The sequence below is a fragment of the Petromyzon marinus genome, chromosome 34 (assembly GCF_048934315.1).
Source record: "Petromyzon marinus isolate PM22_M1 ecotype Great Lakes invasive population chromosome 34, UKy_Petmar_22M1.pri1.0, whole genome shotgun sequence".
Classification (NCBI taxonomy): domain Eukaryota; kingdom Metazoa; phylum Chordata; class Hyperoartia; order Petromyzontiformes; family Petromyzontidae; genus Petromyzon; species Petromyzon marinus.
The window spans coordinates 8,688,758-8,707,762 of record NC_133700.1 but is presented as its reverse complement, the minus strand read 5'-3'; the positions used below and the strand labels follow the sequence as shown (position 1 = coordinate 8,707,762).

General features: G+C 44.5%; 1 protein-coding gene across 4 annotated transcripts; it reads left to right on the top strand.

Annotated features, from left to right (window-relative positions):
• The first annotated feature begins 972 nt into the window (after window positions 1-972).
• Window positions 973-13,969, top strand: LOC116948669 (chromobox protein homolog 1-like). Of its 4 annotated transcripts, none has more exons than XM_032965583.2 (6): window positions 973-1,126; window positions 4,081-4,280; window positions 5,547-5,862; window positions 6,845-6,942; window positions 7,291-7,351; window positions 7,916-13,969. In XM_032965583.2, the coding sequence occupies exons 2-6, from the start codon at window positions 4,084-4,086 to the stop codon at window positions 8,015-8,017; spliced, it is 774 nt and encodes a 257-aa protein (XP_032821474.1). In that variant the 5' UTR covers window positions 973-1,126; window positions 4,081-4,083; the 3' UTR covers window positions 8,018-13,969. The 4 variants fall into 4 exon arrangements, with proteins under 4 accessions (XP_032821474.1, XP_032821480.1, XP_032821475.1 ...); XM_032965589.2 differs by having other exon boundaries at window positions 975-1,126; window positions 5,670-5,862; XM_032965584.2 differs by having other exon boundaries at window positions 1,025-1,126; window positions 4,084-4,280.
• The last annotated feature ends 5,036 nt before the right edge of the window (window positions 13,970-19,005 follow it).

Genomic DNA, 19,005 nt, shown 5'->3' with positions numbered 1-19,005 from the left:
CGTAGGGTGGATGTCTGGATGCAAGGCTGTAGCCATGGAGTCAACATTGGGGGGGACCAAATCTTCCAGGGTGTCTGGGGGTCCCAACCCAGAAAAATATCGAAATTTTAAAGCTAATTTCTTGTCTAAAATATAAAAAAAAATTCACTAACACGTGGTATGGACTTTTTTTTTTACAATAATGTCTAATAGTGTATTGTATTACATTGCTCTGTTTTTACTTTTTTACCATTTCTCGTTTCATTGTATGTAATGGCAGAGATTAGGGATTAATAAGGTACAACCATAACCACAATCATATAAACAGAAATCTATGCATTGATTTACATGAAGACAAGTCCAGATATTGTGGCCAATGTTTAGCTAATTGTTGTTTTTATATACATAGCATAGCAATTTTTTTAATAGCAATATATTGGGGGCGACATTTTGAGCATATTTTTATATTGGGGATGTATCAATCGTAGGGGAATGTGTCCCCCCCCCCCCCAATATATATAATACAGTAAAACCTTGGATTGCGAGTAACTTGGTCTGCGAGTGTTTTGCAAGACGAGCAACATTTTAAAATGAATATTAATTTGATAAACGAGCTAGGGTCTTGCAATACGAGTAGTGTACGTGTAGTACGCTTTGTCTGCCGAGCGTCACGTCATCACAACTGATACACGAGTGCTTTGATATACGAGTGCTTTGGATTACAAACACGTTTCCGTAAAGAGTTATGCTCGCAATCCAAGGTTTTACTGTAATTACGGCCTTGTCTGGATGGCATCTGTCTCAAAATTCTCCATTCTAGCTACGAATTGCCACGTTCCGTTACCGTGACACTTAAAAACATTACCAACTGGCCGTGTCCGGTGGTGGCGGGTTTAACGACACGTTTATATATTTAGGCTATCTAACAAAAAAACCGCCCTCTATTATTTATGGACAATGTTGGTCGCGAAAGCCTACTTGGGTGTTTAAAACTGCATTATTTATCATATTTTTTTTTTAAAAAAATTATAATTACGACTTGAGGAACCGGATCTCGGGGTGGGAGGCGGTTTGTGTTCGTGCTGGATCCGGTTCCGAAAGCACGACGCGGGGGGAAAGTTCCAGAAGGCGAGCGAGCGAGCGAGCGGTAAACTGCAACAAAACCAGAACACACAAAGACAACAAGCTCGCCGTCTTCACTCGGTTAATAACGAGCCTCTTATACCTCGCAACACCGCAACCACTTAATCTCTTAAATGTTTGTACGAATGCCGTTGATGGTGTCTTTACGGTTTCGATGCCGCTCGGGCCTTGTTCCTGAGGCGCCGATTAGACCGCGCCAGTTTTTTTTTAATATCGTTGTGTTAATTAATGAAATGTACGAGGGGTCGGGTGGGTTTGTTGTTGTTGTTGTTTAACTTATTGTCCGGAGCTGTGTATGTGTGTTTGGTGTTAATACGCGCTGTTATCAGTCGTAGCTTGAGAAGGAAGCCGGTAATATTTTTTTGGTAACGTTTTGATGGAAATGTGCTTCCACCGGACTTTAAACAATGGGGGGTGGGGGCTGCGCGTAAAACAACTCGTTAGGAAACGCGTGCATATAAAAATATATAATCGGCCATAATAATAACAGTGATACATTGCTGCAATGTTAAATAGTCCGGGTTTGACCACCGCTTGAAAGTTATCGAGTTCTTGTGCACAGACGCTAAGTGGATCATTGTATTTGTAGCATCGTTAAGACGCGAATCCGCGGCTGCGTTAGGGAAGCCATCTCAAATCCAGCAGTGTATTGGTGACTTCAAACTGCAATGACATGACTCAATGTTCATCAATATACTGATGTAAATAACACATTGTACATGTACAGCACGTTGTCAGTCCGCTGCTGGATGATGGCCTCGCTAATCCCCAATTGCAACATAATTGCTCTCGCATGTATACCTTAAGATTAAAGTTTATTTTGTAGAGCCAGGTAAAGACTCGATAAACTGGGATACTGTTTAATTTGCAAGATTGACCTGAGGCCATTTTTCTGCCGATATGGGGCAATTATTGCTATACATCTATAAATATCAATACAGAAGGACGTGTGTGTCTTTACAGACAGTCCTTAGGAAATGCACCCTAACGGAACTGCCCCCATAAATCATGTAAAAAAAATCAATGTGCGGAAATGTTTGTGTTAGTTACGTAAGCGCAAGTCGTGCGGAGCGGTGAGGTTGCGAATGAATTGTCGCGGAACGAGGTGTAAGCATCTTCCCCAAGGCGGTGATATAAGCCGCTCCCCCACTCTCAGTCACACTGTTACATTGTTACCGTGCTTACACCCGCTACATCGTCTCGCAGTCACTTAATGTTTTCTTGTTCATGTTTTTGTTTGTTGCGGTTGCACCCGATTCAAGAGCCGAATGGCCCACAGGGCTATACCAAATAAATGAAACTGAATCCTTAAATGCATTGCAATAATGACTGGAAAGCGACCAAGTGCTAGCAAGAGTACAGGACTTGCTCGTAGGCGTAAAGTGATTGATTTAGAGCAGAAAATGACAACAATTAAGCATGAAGGAGCGACAAAACTCTTTCATCTCACACGAGCTCGGTCTCACTACCTCAACAGTGACTAAAATTTTGAAGGACAGTGCTTGTATAAAGGAACATGTGAAAGGTTCGGCACCTTTAAAATCAACTGTGATAAAGCAGCGATCGATCAGGTGCCGTCCGAGACGGAAAAGTTGCTTACGTTGTGGATGGAAGATAAAATTCAACGGCGCGTCCCACTTAGCCTTATGGTGATTCTAGTTAAGGCTTAAAGTCTTTTCGAGGACGTGAAATGGCAGCACGGTGATCCTGACGCTAAATTTGTGGCCAGTCATGGTTGGTTTAATAGATTTAAGCCTCGTTCTAATTTTGTGCCAGTGGTGATATGTAAGCAACGGAATTATATCCTGAAGTGTTGAAAAAATATCAATGAAGGTGGTTATACGGCAGAGCAAATATTTAACGTCATGAGATGGGACTTTTGGGGGGGGAAATGACATTAAAAACATACCTTTCAAATGAGGAAAAGACAAGGCCCGGTTTTAAGCCTGCGAAAGATCGCTTTACGCTCCTGCTTGGGGCTAATGCAGCGGAGATCACAGACTGAAACCACTGATCGTGTATCATTTGAAAAATCCCCGTGCCTTTAAGGGCATCAGGCAACCCTTCTATTTTTTTCCATTCAAGTCCAAAGGCTTGGGTCACAAAAGCAATATTCGAGGATTGCTTCACAATTCCCAATGTTTAAAAATACTGCAGAGAAGAGGTCATCCCATTCAAGATTTTGCTTGTGGTTGATTATTAATGCTCCTGGCCACCCCTCACATTTAGATGATATTCACCCAAACATGAAAGTAGTGTTTCTCCCACCAAACACAAATTCAGTCCTCCAACCGATGGACCAGGAGGCCATTGCACATTTTAAAGCCTATCTTTGCAGGACCTTTGCTCAAGCATTACAAGTTCGTTTTCATCTTCTTTGGTTCTTTCGGTAAAGTCACGTAGAATGAGAATAAAATAATAAATTGATAAAATAACACAATAATATTCTCACGACGTTTTGGCCACAACACAAGCGGCCTTCATCAGGTGAAGGGACGAGACTGTCTGGAGGACAGCGCTGGAGTGACAGACAGTCTCGTCCCTTCACCTGATGAAGGCCGCTTGTGTTGTGGCCGAAACGTCGTGAGAATATTATTGTATTATTTTATTTTATCAATTAATTATTTTATTCTCATTCTACGTGATTTTACCGAAAGAACCAAAGAAGATGAATCCTTGCAGTCACGAAAGCTTTAAATCGAAGTTTAAGTTCGTTTTCGTGCTGTTGTCCCTTTTATATCCCTACCTGTATTGTGTCGCTGTTTTTTGTTTGCATTTTGACTGCAGGTATTGTGATTAATGCAGACATGAATCCTCGTAAAAAAAAGTTTCAGTTTTGTTGCCAGAAAAAAGGGGAAAAACCCTATTATTACATTTGGTACTGGCAAAGGAGGTCTAATGATGACATTACCAAACTATCGATCATCAGCCCGACTAATTCGTGAATGTAATTTTCAGAAGATGGGGAAGAGCAAGCAAAACAAGAAGCACCTTGAGGAAGAGGAGGCGGAGGAAGAGGAGGCGGAGGAAGAGGTGGTGGGTGGAGGGGTACCGGAAGGAGAGCTGGAGGAGGAGGAGTACGTGGTGGAGAAGGTGCTTGACCGGCGAGTGGTCAAGGGCAAAGTTGAATACCTGCTCAAGTGGAAGGGCTTCTCACAGTAAGAGTGGCATACTGTCTTGCATGGCCAAAAGACAATTAACTTGTGTTCCGTATATTCAAACAGGGTGATTATTTGATAATCCACCCAGCTGGGAATTGAGGATTCAGAATCTCACTACTCGTAGCAAAACATAATAGGGTAACATTTACGAATGCAAAGTAGCATGTACATGTGTCTGACATTGATATTTTAATTGTGTATATTATCTGAAACATGAATTACGATTAAGAAAATCTAACAAGTCTGAAAAGTCCACAGACAAGCATGGGGAGCTGTAAGCTTGGAATTGCACTGAGAGATTAGGAATAAATGCATTATAAAATTTAGGCAAGTTATAGGCATCATATCGGCTGTTAAGGAACATATAAGTGTGCTGGGGCAGGACATATTGCTAGCAGAGATGATGGCATGACCCGGTCATTGAGACTCGGAGTAGAGTGGCAGCCAAAGGAGAGAACACGCTCGAGAGATCTTTCGCTGTTGAAATGAAAAGTGTAATCAACTCGTGCATGCAGGACCGTGAGTGATGATGACTTGTGGGAGGCCGCACATCCATCAGCGAATTAATCGTGACTGATGATGATTGAACAATTGCCATTCTTCATCGTGAAGTAATGTTTGGCAAGAGATCTCTCCACAGTATTTTACTTGAAAAACTGAAAAAAGTTCAACATTAATAATTTGCAATGGATTTCTTTTGTTTGTGCTTGTGCACCACTTTTAACACAGTCCCTTAGTTTCTTAAAATATAAATTTGATGTAAGACTTGTATCATGTGATTTCACTAATGAGTGTTTAGTAGTCAAGCAGGTATGTTATAATGTATCACATCATTGATTAAAATCGAATTCTCCTACACATCCAATGGTAATAGGAATAGGTTTTACCCTTTTAACTGGCACAAAAACTGACACCTTTATTCAAGGCATCATGTTTGCAATAACCACAACACAAGCAGTCAAAATGCAAACAAAAAAGACAACTCTGATAATATGCACTGTCCTTGAATTTGATTGGTCCAGTTAAAAGGGTAAAACCTATTCCTATATCTTGTTACTGGCAAAGGAGGTCTCAATGTAAATCCTATGGTAATGTTATGATTAGGCTAATTGAGTGGACTAAAGCATGCAAACAAGACCCAAATATATAAATACAGAAAAATGGTAACACTTTTTAATGGATTTGCAAATTGTTGATGGGGGACCGAGTAGTCACATGCCACATTTGTTATTAAGTTTGCAGCAATGCGACTCCGAATTCCAGATCTGATTGTAGGAGCAACCCCACCGATAAAGCTTCTGACCTACTTGCTGTACAGCCAAGGGGTGGGAGGAGGGAGGATTCAAAAATCGCTGACGCCAGCCTGGACGTCCGTGTTGCCACCAGTGACGACAACACTTGGGAGCCAGAGGAGAACCTGGACTGCCCAGAGCTCATCACCCAATACCTGGATTCTCAGAAGTCGACGCCAAAACATAGCGGGGCCAGCGAGGAACGGGGGGAAGGGCAGAAGCGCAAGGCCTCATCCCTCAATGGCTCAGATGACGGCCGTTCCAAGAAGAAGAAAGAGGAAAGAAAGGTGAGTTATATTCTGTGTAACAGAACGTTGACTACACATGGCGCTTTGTTGGCTGTGTTGCACACCTTTAATCAATCGCTTTGAAAACAAATTCGTGATACTCCTTCCCTACCTGTTGGGCATCCGTCTCCATATCTGGGGCATTTGCCGGGGTATGATGGCAGTATAGCAAGTAGATTCATTTTGATCTGTATGGCGTATGGAGTGTTAACCTCTTTGTACCAATGGGTGGTCTCTGGGTGCTTTGAGTTCATCCCACATGTATAAACACTTATTAATAGCCAAATTCCCCAATATATAATCGCAGAACTCGGGAAATTGTTGGCACGGGTTATGGCTACATTTCCACATTGATTTCCTGACCATGCGAAAAAACTGCATTACAAATTTTCGAGATGCAATTTGCAACCAGTACGCTTCGTAAAAATATACATCCCTATAAGTGGGTAATTAAGGAATCGCTTGAAATTTTCAGGGTTCTACAGCTTAGTATTTAGAATTGTTATTACGCAGCCATGTTCAGTGATTACATTAGACCCGAGGAGGCTAGGGTGGGGGTTGCTGCCAAATGCCAACTGCAGTCAACATTGTAATGGGTCTCACTAAAAAGTCACACTCGGGAGTGTGATGCTAGAGGTGTGAAGGCAATCCACCTGGCTATTGTTAGTAATGTAGTTGCTGAGCAACAAGTGGCAGTAAATAATGTACCAGTTCGCAGGTGGGCGATGGTTTCATTTCTGGTAATTGTAGTGGGGGATATTCAGAGGGATTATAACCAAAATAGCTATTAGAAATATTAATTTAATGTTAATATTCCTGAGGACAAACAGGTTGGAAAGTGTGATAGAATCCATGCATATGCATGATTTTTATTTCCTTTTAGATGAGGAAGTGAGTACTGTCGTTGTTCCATTGAAACCATTGCAGTGGTTCCTGGTGCTTTTTCTAAAAGGTGTGTGCGGTGCACTTCTGTATCCCCAAGGCTGACGACAGAATCCGAGGCTTCACTCGGGGCCTGGAGCCGGAGAGAATCATCGGCGCCACAGATTCCAGTGGAGAGCTCATGTTTCTCATGAAGTGGTAAGAGCTGAGATTGTATTAATTTGACCCAATGTTATTCAACTTATACATTCGCCTTTTTTAAAAGGTAGTTCGTCATACTATTTAGTATTTGTTTACACACGGAATTTTTACATTCTTCAAATATTAAAAAACATAATTTCCTGAAATAGTGCATTTTGGTCCTCTGCATATGTATTTAGTACATGCACTTCTCTACAGTTGGGTACTAACAATGGGTGCGATGTGAATGCTGAATCCATCCTATATTCTTGCAGGAGATTCCATCTGGAATACAGAGTGAATATGACCACATAGTGCATTGTGGAAAAGTTTGGTTAATTTTCTTGAGTGCTTTTTTATCAACAGGAGAGATTCTGACGAGGCGGATCTGGTACCAGCGAAGGAGGCCAACCTTAAATGCCCTCAGGTATACATGGAATTTTCAAATCCACGACTTCTTAACTCGCATAACGTGAACAATATTTGTACTTTGTTTAACGTAAACTATTTTTATTTGACCAGGTAAGGCCCACTAAGTTATATAGCTCTTTTTCAGAAGCGACCTGCTCACAAATGATAGCTCAACGAACTGGATTATTATGTGGAAATTTAAAGCAGCCAAATACTCTAAATACATGTTTCTGAATGTGGAGGGAAAAAACGGAGGACCCGGAGTAAGGTCCATGCAATAACGGGGAGACCATGCAAACTCCAAATATACAAGCGTCAGGGTCAATATCAAACCCATGACCTGTATTATACTTAGCGAGGGAGTTTAACATCTCTCCATCGTGGCATATGCTTATCTGATTTGAATGTGATCATAACCAGTTAATCTGCAAAAGCTGAAAGGTGTTTATTTACTTGACGAATGAAGCAAACCTAGTTCCAGGTTCATTTTTTTTTCGTCGTTATTGTTAGGATATAAAACGGTAAAGGTGCAGCCCTGCAATTACCTGCATGAACTGTGCGCCCCCCCCCCCCCCCTCAGGTGGTGATCTCATTTTACGAGGAGCGCCTCACTTGGCACTCCTACCCCGGCGACGAGGAGGACAGGGATCGCAGGGAAGAGACTGCCGAGGTGGCTTTGTGAGCCAAGTGGTCACTCCTGAAAAACCAGAGACCACCACCCCTCCAACCCCATCCTGATCACAGCCCCCCCCATCTCTTCCACACCGCCACTGCCAGGGATTAATTTCAGCTGGGTTTGTCCCGAGTCGACGACCCCAAGGCCGTTTTCTTGTTTTAAGCGACACTCTTGTTCTCTGCACACACAAAACAAAAAAAGGAAATTGACGCTACAAAAGAAATCCGCTTTTTCAGTTCTCGGGAATCTGCAGCGCACGAAGCCGCCAATGCCATTTGATAAATTAGCATATGTCCAGTCTGTTTCCCTAGAGAAGCGACGCATAACTACACAGTGCAGTGTGGTTATAAAGCCTGCCAGGTGTTGCACTGTACACATTTGGCAGCAATTTGGCTACAGAGAAGATGTTGGGAGTGTCTTGCATATGTTACGGTTTTTTGCAGTAGTGGAAAAAATGTGACCTGAATCACCTTATTTTGACTTCAATTTTACCAGAACAAGACATTTTTTTTTTTACCAGCTCTGTTATCCGATAAACAAAAAGGTTTGACATGCACAATTAATAATTTCTAATTCTAATCCCTTTTTCAGTCATGCCAATCTCCAAAATTCACTAGATCTTGCGACACAATGTAATTAATTTAGTCTCCATGTGCACAATTGTTTTTGAACATTACGATTGCATTCAAGCACCCACATATTTTGTTGCATTCTATGTGGGCATAATAGTTATGTCTCTTAGGAATTTCGATGAAAACATGGCAATCGGTAGGTGTTGAATGTGTGGTGAGCACTGCAGAATCCACAGCTTTGAGACATTTGTACCCTAGCAGTGATATACCATTGTCTACGGAATCTTTTGATCGAAAATAACGCTTGCGTGTGTCCATCTATTATGCAACGGGACATACAGAACTATACGTGCTTCACTCCTTTTCTCTCACGCAAGGGTTAGAGGGAGGGAGTCCCATCTTCTTTAGCGGAGAGGAAGAAAAGCTTCTGCACTTGTGCTTCACTCATTCTCGTGTGGAAAGGAAGGAAAAACAAGTTTGGACAGGTTCTGGCCTATTCTTTGTAACAAAACTCGTGCGTCGTGCCGTGGGACCACTGCAGAAAACCGAAAACAAACAATTTTAACAGGATTTCTCCTGTTCCGACAAACAGAAAGAAAGGAAGTGCGTTCATTCATCTCGGTCACGATCGCAATGGATATAATGTGCAGCCTCTGTTTCCTGAAGTTTTGTTTCATCCAGCTGTACACGTCTTGTTCGTGTGTCTGTATCGTGCTCTTTCCTGGTGTTTACTGCAAACAACTTGGTAGATACCATCTTTCCAATCTAGCATCGCACATTTGCTGTTTTCTGACAATTTTCTTTGGCTCTGAGACATAGCTTGATAACACATTTCCTCACTGCTTTTACTCTTGTTGGACCAATTTACCGCTATTTTTTTTAACAGTGGAATACCCGCAACATAAGCGCAGAGGGTAACACCCAGCCACAATAAAGAGCAGTCAGACCTGCGAGGACAGAACATCAGCGTGGGCAGCATGTCGGGACAGACGGAAGAACGCGAGGCTGTCCGAGCAGTGACTAGGCAGCACGTGCAGTGGTACCGCGCGCACCTCGGCCGGAAACAGCGGCAGGCAAGAAGAACGGAGGACAGATAACGGCACGGCAGCGCTGAAATTCATTTTGGAGGAAAAGCTTGACGCCTTGAGAGCGGGCAGCGGAAAGAGGCACCGGCACCACCAAGCGGAAGTAAGCCGATGAAATGGCATTACGTCGCACGAGAGCTGAAAAAAGAGAGGGGGGGAGGGGGGGAGAGAATGGTGCCACCGAGTGAGAAAGGGCTGTTGGATTTGAACGGAGAGGAAGCCAATGTCGAGACGTGCAGTTCAAAGTCGGGGTGACATAATGGGCCTGCTTACCTTGGCCAAGTCACTTCAACTTTGTCTACTGTTGTGCGCTGCAATTTCCTTGAGGTAGGCTTAAACTTGTCACAAAGGAATAGTTGTGATTTTCTTTTTTTAAATAGCTAAAACAACATACAAATACAATTAAGCTTTAATGAAATTACTTTTGAAAGAATAAAGATCCTAAAATATTCAAATGTCGAAAACGTAACTGCTAAACGATAAACGTACATATTCACCATCCCTTTAGCACGGAAGTTCCGCGGGTTCCTGCGAGTACGTTTAATCTGATTAGGGTCCGTTTTCTGTTCGCCCTACACAAGTATATAATTTGACGACACGTTCCTTTTGAGCACGCATTTATTGCAAATGTCCGAGCATTTAGATGGAACTGACTGTAAATTTAGAAATATCCCCTTTGTGTTGATGATCCCATGATGGGAGAGTCCCCCATGGCATGTTCGTTTACCATTCCTTGACACGGGAAATTCAAGGAATGGCAATTTCAAAGAAGCTATGTTTTATAAGCACTTTTCGTGGGTTTGTATATGGGGGAGACTGTTTTTGTTCGTATCTTATCTGGGTAATTTGCTACCTAATGCTCTTGATAAAGTTATGCTATTGATGGCAGTCATTTGTACATTTAAAACATTCCTTTTAGCCTTTGGTGATCATGCAAAGCGCATGTCCTTGCAACACATTTTGGATGTTTAAATCTATAATAGCCAAATTTGGTGGCGAAAGTATTCTGCCCAGGTATGCCTATATTGTGAAGGCATATTAACATCCATGTACACATACGTTTACCATGAAAATTTTCTCTGGTAATATACATTATGCCACCAATATCTTCACCGCGTAATACTTATTTTCTTAAGAGTGAAATGGTGGCACAGTGGTTGGCGCACTGTTGTGGACTTGGCGACCTGAGTTTGATTCTCGCCCATGGCTAACATCGTTGGCAAATGATATCTGAACGGTTCCTATGACTAACAGCATTGGGGACGCTATCAACAGTGAATTGACAAAGGCTGATACGTTATTATATTACATTTTATGCAAAATGTCTACTTTCAGATGCTGTTTAATAGCATGTAATTTCCTTTTGTCTTAAACCATACCAATTACAACAACTTAAATGTATGGGTGATTTACCTTATTTTCCCGCATATAACCCGCAGACGCATATACCCCGCAAAAATAGCGTTTTGTATAAAACAAATTTCAGATTGCCCACACCTCCATATACCCCGCAGGGTCTTGTTTTGTTTGTAAAAAGTGGTATACCCCGCGGGTTATATGCGGGAAAATACGGTAGTTATGCATACAAAGTGATTTAATGCTATTGACAATGTGTCCAATGCATGTATAATGTAGAGGATGGGCACGGCCAAACTGCGGCTTGCAAGCCACATGGCTCCTGGGCAGTTCAAGTCCATCACGATAGATACGCGGACAATTTAGAATGTTTTTGTTTATTTCAAACAGGACAAGTCTGGTAGCACAGCCAGACATGAATCCTGCGTTGGGTTGCTGCCACAGATTTTCTGAGTTTAAAACTCCACAACCAAACAGGGCAAGTGAACTTGCCGTGTGACCATTCCCCGTGACGTGTCTTGTGGCTCTCGGCTATATGAAGATTTTAGATGCAGCTCGGGATCGGAAAGTTTGGCCACCCCTATTGGAAAAAAACTTATAAGAATTGTCATGCAAGACTTGTGCACAAAATTTGGTCAGCTCAGGATAGTGTTCTAATTGGCTTAAAGATGAACGTATTTTACCTATATATGCTCACTACATGTGTGTGTGCTCATGCATAAAGGGAAAGCTAACAATGGGGCATAATTACGCTCAGTGATTAGGAACTCGTGTAGCTAGAAGATGATGGTCTTGTGAGAGCCTACACCTTACGTGGATATGTGGCTTTTTCTCACCGTTTCAGTATAAAAAGTAACAATTTTTTGGACATTAAAGGTAATATCTGCACCATATGTATGTTTAACTTCTTTCGCACCGTATGTAGACATACAGTGCGGGGGAAGGACAAACTAAACACAAAAAGCAGTTCTAAAGTAATTTTCAATTTAGAAGTGCATAGCTCCAGTGGCTTTACTATCGTAAGGGAAGAGCGTTCCAGATGGTTGCAGAAGCGCAACTGAAAGCATGTGATGTAGTGACCGTCTTTGATGATAATGATTCGCTGCAATCGTGGCATATGTGACGAATTTGAAATTGACATTGCGATTTGGCCTAAAATCTAAATATGAACGTAGCCCTTGGGAAATGTGCTCTTTGAACAATGGAAATTTGTTTATATATGTCGATATGTCGTAGTTAGTGTTTTGTTATTGTGTTGTACAAAACTAGGACGTGATGTAAACTTTTTGAATGCTCTGCAAAAGTCCCTCGTGGAGATGTCGATGCTATAGTCGCACAATGAAACCACCATATTCTTTCCCATAGGAACCTCATGGGCAGAACCTTTACATTTTGGGTAATTCGCGCTACAAGACATAATACAGATTCAGTTAACCTCTATTACGAGGCACAAATGTTGAGGCCATACAAAATAATCTGTGAAACTTGCAGATGTGACCGAGTGTGATTATGGTTTTAGGGGCAAGCTCTGTAACCTCACCCCGTTCCCACCAGAACTCCGCAACCCCATCCTCGACCCATCGTTTTTGATCATTAACCCACCTGCTTTCCAGCAACAAACATCACCTGTCTCCATGACCACTCCCTCAGATCCAACCCCTCTTCTAGATCTTACCAAACCCCCCCCCCTTATACCTCGGCCACTACATCACCCCCTCCCCCCTCGGCCACTACATCACCCCCTCCCCCATGTGGGTTCCCGACCTAGAACCCCTTTAAAATGGGAACCCTAGTGAGCTGCAATTCATGCCGGCGGTTTGCCATCGGGTGTATGGCGAGCTGCGTACTTGGCCGAACTGTGATCGGCCCCTAGAACCACTCCGCTATCGGTGCTGCTGATGGTCGCCCACTTAGCGGCTCGTCAGCTGGCATGTGAACTGGTCTAGCTCTGACTGGCGGAGGCATCAGCTGGTCAACGATGAGCAACGGTGCCCATAGCTGCTCTCTGATGTAGGCCGCGGGCTGCCGGCCTGCATGGCTGACGACTCCACTGCCAGGACAGCCATGGATGTTTTCCAGCGCTGCTCCACTCAATGCTGTAGGCCTCAGGCTGGCAATGCACATTGGCCGGCAGCTTTGCTGCCAGGAGCATTGGCCGACACCGCTTCGCCATTGACGCTGTAGGCCCCAGGCTGGCGTGGCGAAACACGTGGCTGGCGGCTTCATCAGGGCAGCTGGGAGCGTTAACCGTGGCTGCTGTACTGTGAGTGATATAGATTGCAGGCTGGCAACTCCCATGCCAGGGCAGTCATGGGCATTGGTCGACGTTACTCTGTTGTCGACGATGCCAGCAGCTGGCCGCTTGGTGGCCCGATGGCTGGCTTTGTCCCTGGGCCAGACTTCGGCTAGAGACTGCCCTTGATCTGTCGACCTTGGGTCCGCCTCTTCTCCACTCGAAAAGGGTAGGGGCAAAGCTGTCACTACGTGCCACCATTCTTGATGTTAGAAACGGCACTCGGCGGTCCTTGCTGCCTTTCCAACACTTATCTTCTTGTCTCCATCACCACTCGGCTCCATCCTATTTCCCAAATCTTTCCAAAAAACACCCCCTACAACTTCACTGCTCAGACCAGGTCAGCCGCAGTCCACTAGTACACCAATTCTTGATTCCAAAACTAGCATTTATGGGTGTTTAAACAAATTTTAAAGAAGATGGTCTTGTTTGATTGTGTAAAGACCTTCAGGTCTTCAAAGTTAATGAGTTGATGTGTAGAGGAGTGTTGTACCTCACTAGTTATGTGACTTCCAAGATACTGTGCAAATGTTCACGTCGAATCTGACCTTTGAAAGTGTTTTTGTGTTATCACTATTTACCTTTTCATCTGTAATAGCCCACATGAAATTCGAAATTCCGATGAAGTGGGCAATAAAACCCATAAGTGTAACTTCCGTGTATGTGCATGTACGCACGTGTGGTCTGGCCACATCACCCTTCGTGTGCAATACCGCCTTAACAGGTGGTCGCCATGTAACACTTTCTCCAACAGGCTATAGGGAAAATTTGTCGTGTGTGTGATGAGAACACTGAAAACAAAACAGTACGTTATATATATAAAAAAAGTACTTTTGTTAAAAGCATGTTTCAATTACAATTTGTTTTAACTACTCACATTAAGCCATGATTACACGTTAAGTCCATTTGAGAATACTATCTGGCTTGTAGCCGCATCGACAGCACTGCTGCTGCATGTATAGTAATACCCCGATTTAAGTCTCTCTCATTAGCGTCGTTTCGCAAGTATGTCGTCATTTTATTAATACCGCTACCCGATTTGCGTCGCCTCAACCCACACGTCGCTCGCAACATCGTCCGTCCAATTCTTGTGTCCGTCGCCTCACCCTTCGCCTCAGATATTCGTCGTTGCACCATTCAGGAACGCATCCCCGATGATTCAACTATTTTCCCTTCAACATGGGAAGTTCAACCTCCATAAGCCCCGTCCCTTCCTCTTTAGGTCCTGCCCCTTTGGCACGTGGTTGGGCTGAGGTGGGTAGTGACGCAATCGCGGATGGATGACGCGCCTTCTCCCCCACCCCCACACCGAGTGCTTCTCGTTTGATGATCTCGTGGCGTGTGGCGAAATTTCGTTAACGCGTGAATTTGATTTCGTTCATCGAAAAGTGTCCACGGTTTGTAAATTGCGCTCACGCGAAATTTCGTAAAAAGAACGTTCGTAAATCGAGAAATACCTGTATTGAGACTCGGCTGACTAAAAGAGCCTTATTTTAGTTGATTTAATCACACGTGATTTACATGTTGCTGAATGCAACACTTGGGGATTTTCCATTTATCAACTTAACACGTAGGCTTTCGTGACCAATATCCAGAATTGAGGTTTTTTTTTTGTTAGATCGCGTAATTGTAGATGTAGGTTTATTCTCCAACACACCAGTGTGCTGAACCAGTAACTAATTGGCACGTTTTGTTTACGTGACAGCTTTACTAATTGGCTGTGTCGGGTGGTGGGTTTATCGACTTATCCTAAAGTATATTTGTTCATAAAGCAGTGTGGCAGTGGAGTGTGCACTGCAAGTTAGATCGCGGCAAGATAAGGTTAAAGTAAAAAAGCAACTCGCCTACCTTTACCCTACCTTTTACCCTTACCCCATACAAATGACCCGATTACAGGCTAATTACCGGGGTACTACACATGAAAAAGGTTTATAACAGGTAAATGCTAGGTAGAGCGCTTTATTCATATAGAATACTCTCGAATCGGGCGTTGAGGCTGTCGATGACACTCTCCTCCATAACCTCGTCCCAGTCGTCTTGGTCGATGACGAATCTCATCAACAACCTGATCTTATTGCCTGTTGTCGTCCTCGGGACGCACGACAGGCAATAAGATCCTGTGCCACTCCGGCCCATTCAGACGGGACCTTCAGGCAGCCGGCCGCGATCCACGAGCACAAGCACATGGACTGGATGAAGAGCGTCAACGACAGCGACTGGTGAACGCATGCGAACTCCCGCCCGGCTTCGCTATTCGCGCCTTCGCAGGGAGTTGACGTCGCCGGCGCTCCCAAGTAGTCGCAGGCCATCTTTTAGTGAACAGGGAGTAGTTCTTTGCGGGGAGACCACCACTGCATTACGTCAATGAAGGCGCTGGCGGTCGTGACGCCCATGCTCAGAAAACGATCGACTTCATCGTCGATGGAGTTGCTGATGTTGCTGAACAGGGTGCTAACAGTGACCCCTCCGTATGAGTCGGCGGGATCGCGAGCACGTCCGAGTAGCGATGCTGCAGGACGTAGCGGAACGTGGCCTTCAGTGTAGCCAGCTCGTCTTGGCCTGTCGTTTTCGGCAGCTGTGGATTCAAGTAGGATGCCACAATGGCGGGTTCCTGTACCAGGAAGTCGCGTTACTACACCATCTCGGCCTTCATCCCCGTCACAGTCAAGGACTCATCGATCGCTCTAAGAGCGGCTTCACCGCGATCGCAATGGCGGATCAGGTGCTCCATCGTCACCGGCACGAAATCCAATGTCGACTGGCGGTCCGCCGCCAACGAGGTCATGACCTGGCGCGGCATTCGCAGGAATGCTGTCACGCCCTCGATGTTTGCCCACTGCATTTCAGAGAAAGCACCGACGGCAATTACATCCTGGAAGCGCGCCCACGAGAATGTTCAATGGGACATGCTTCTTGATGGCGTCGTCGCCCATATCAAACGTCGGAATTCCACCTGGTCGGCGAGTCCTGGTGCGTCGGCTCCTTTCTGGCGAGCTTGGCGATCTCGGTCTGGCGACGGTTCGACTGCCGGACGACCTTGCGCCTGATATTGACGAGCGCCTTGCGCAGTTTGGCGTTGGTCGACTTGATCAGTTTGAGAACTTGGATGACGCCGATCTGGACCGTATGATCTGCGCAGCGAATACGGTGGCAAGACCCGCGACTGCTCATATCCGGCGTTCGCGTTGACCAGGGCGAACGTCTTGACAGCACTGGTCGCATCGGAGACATTGTCGCTGGTGACAGCGAGCAGCTTAGTTGAGACATTGTGCCCGAGGCTTTGGAGGTACAAAGACAGAGCGGCGCCAATGCGCTTGCCGACACCCCTTCCGGACTGCACATCGAGGATCATCACCAGCATGGATTTCGACGCAACAGATTTGGTGTCGATCCAGTGCACCGTGCCCATCCAAAATCCCTTCAGGTTGCGGTTTGACCACCACGTCGATGGTGAGCGAGATGGCGACGTCCAGGTTGGAGCAGAACGCCCCGACCAATGGCAACATGATGGCGTGATGCTCGACAATCCTGCGAATGATGGTGCGGGTCAACGGGCCCTCGTATCCCTGCGTCCATGTCTGGACCAAGGTCTTTGACGTGTCGCTGCCGGCGGCTCGCAAAGAGATTGCACCTTGGATAACAAAATCAACCACCGCGTTCTCAAACTTTACCAGGAGGCGATCCGGGATCGCTGGCCGGCTCAGCGTTTACCGCATGAGGAGGCTCGCCGACGTCCCGACCTCGCTGCCTGGGGCGAGCACATTGTGTTTCTTGAGGTGGGCTTTCCACCCCGACGCGTTCGTGTGGGAGGAAAACCACTTGCAGCAGTGCACGCACTGCCCCTTTCCTTGCTACACACAGGGACCACCCTCCATCCAATCGTGCGTGTGCTCCCACGGGAACGCATGCCGCTGCCTCTTTCGATTGCTGTTCGCAGCGACGCCGAAAATGCCGTTGCTGGCATCCTCGACCTCATCCTCTACCTCAAGAACGTGGTCCGTCTCCATCTGGTCCCACATCAATGATTCCAATTTAAAATGAAGGCCACGGACTGCGCCAAGGAGCTTTTAGCGAGCAGTAAACAAGATATTTACCGGGTAATACTTCGCGCTACCTTTACCCTACCGGGTAATTCTGCGTCTCCCCCCTCCTCTTTTCAGAACATAGATGGACTAGTCCGTCTAAATAAACTGCCAAATCGCTGCGCGTGGCGCTAACGTTTTTTTATAAATAAATACACCGTTTACAAATAAATTTATGCAAACCGACACACCTGAAGACGACCGTGAGAATTTTTATTGTTTTATATATTTTTTTATTATTTTGTTGGTTCCCTTCAACGTGACTTTACCGAAAGAACTAACAATATGGTCGACACCTTTACCTTTGCCCTTTTACCCAGTAAAAATGGTAAATTACCTTACCTTGCTGAGGCCTACTCCAAGTATGAAGTATAAATCCAGCGTCCAGAGTTTGATTCCCTGCCATGGCGAGTGACATCTTAACTGGTCCTGGAGCCCCTCATTAACCAACCTGCATTGACCAACGTGATGAAGTATAGTCAAACATCCCCAAGACCGATAGCGTGAATAGGAAGGCCCTTCAGCAGATCACGTGTTGTCATAAGATTTACAGTTGAGGGTCACATCATGAACCCAGAACAAATAACCCACAACCAAAGTATATACTGTACATTCAATTATATTATACATTAAATTATAAGAATTAAATTATAAGAATCATTTCATGCATGTATGTAGATCTAAACAGAGGATGCGAAACAGAACTGCACAACATTACAAAGCTTAGGGTTATGACTTGTCCATACACATACAATAACTTTGAATGGCACATTCATGATTGTGTGATAGCGCTCGATCTGTTGAAGGCTTCCCAGCCTGAGTAAGTAGGTATTCAGTGTTTGTTCGACCATACTTCATCGGCGGGTTGGTCAAGAAGGGGCTCGTGACACCACGCGTAGACTCCTAGCATCAGACAAACTAACCACAACCACACCGTTTTTTAATACCACGATTGTGCTGATCAAATACGTCTTTGTTCCTCCACGCGAACACAATGAAATAATACCATTGGAACCTCCTTTGCCAGTAGCAAAATATGATAATTGGTTTTTTTACCCTTTTATCTGGCAACAAAACTGACAATTTTTTTACAAGGAGTCATGTTTGCATTGACCACAATACCTGCGGTCGGAATAAAAAAACTAAAAAACATAACCCTGATAATGTATTGGCACTATCCTTGCAATTGATTTGTCCACACCCGAGACAGCTTTCCTTAGAGCCTCGTCTCACGTGGTGTTGGACCAGATGACGCCAAAAGGCGCCTTTTGTAAAAAAAAATGTGTCAGTTTTGTTGCCAGGTAAAGGGGTAAAAATCCAATTATCAATTAAATAATATTTTACACATCCGCCCAGCAGCTGCAATGATGTACTCATCATTGCAGCAAAATTATTTCCACATGAGAAAACTCTGGACCTGTCTCAACACTCATTGTCTCATCAGCAGTCACACTTGCATTTTGTACATTATTTAAAGTACACATCCCAACGTGAGCTTATGTACGCAACACAACATACTACAATGCGCATACCTTTGTGTGCCCAGACATGAGGTCATGGACACGTTTTCTCAACAAATGAACAAGAAAATAAGAATAATATTTAT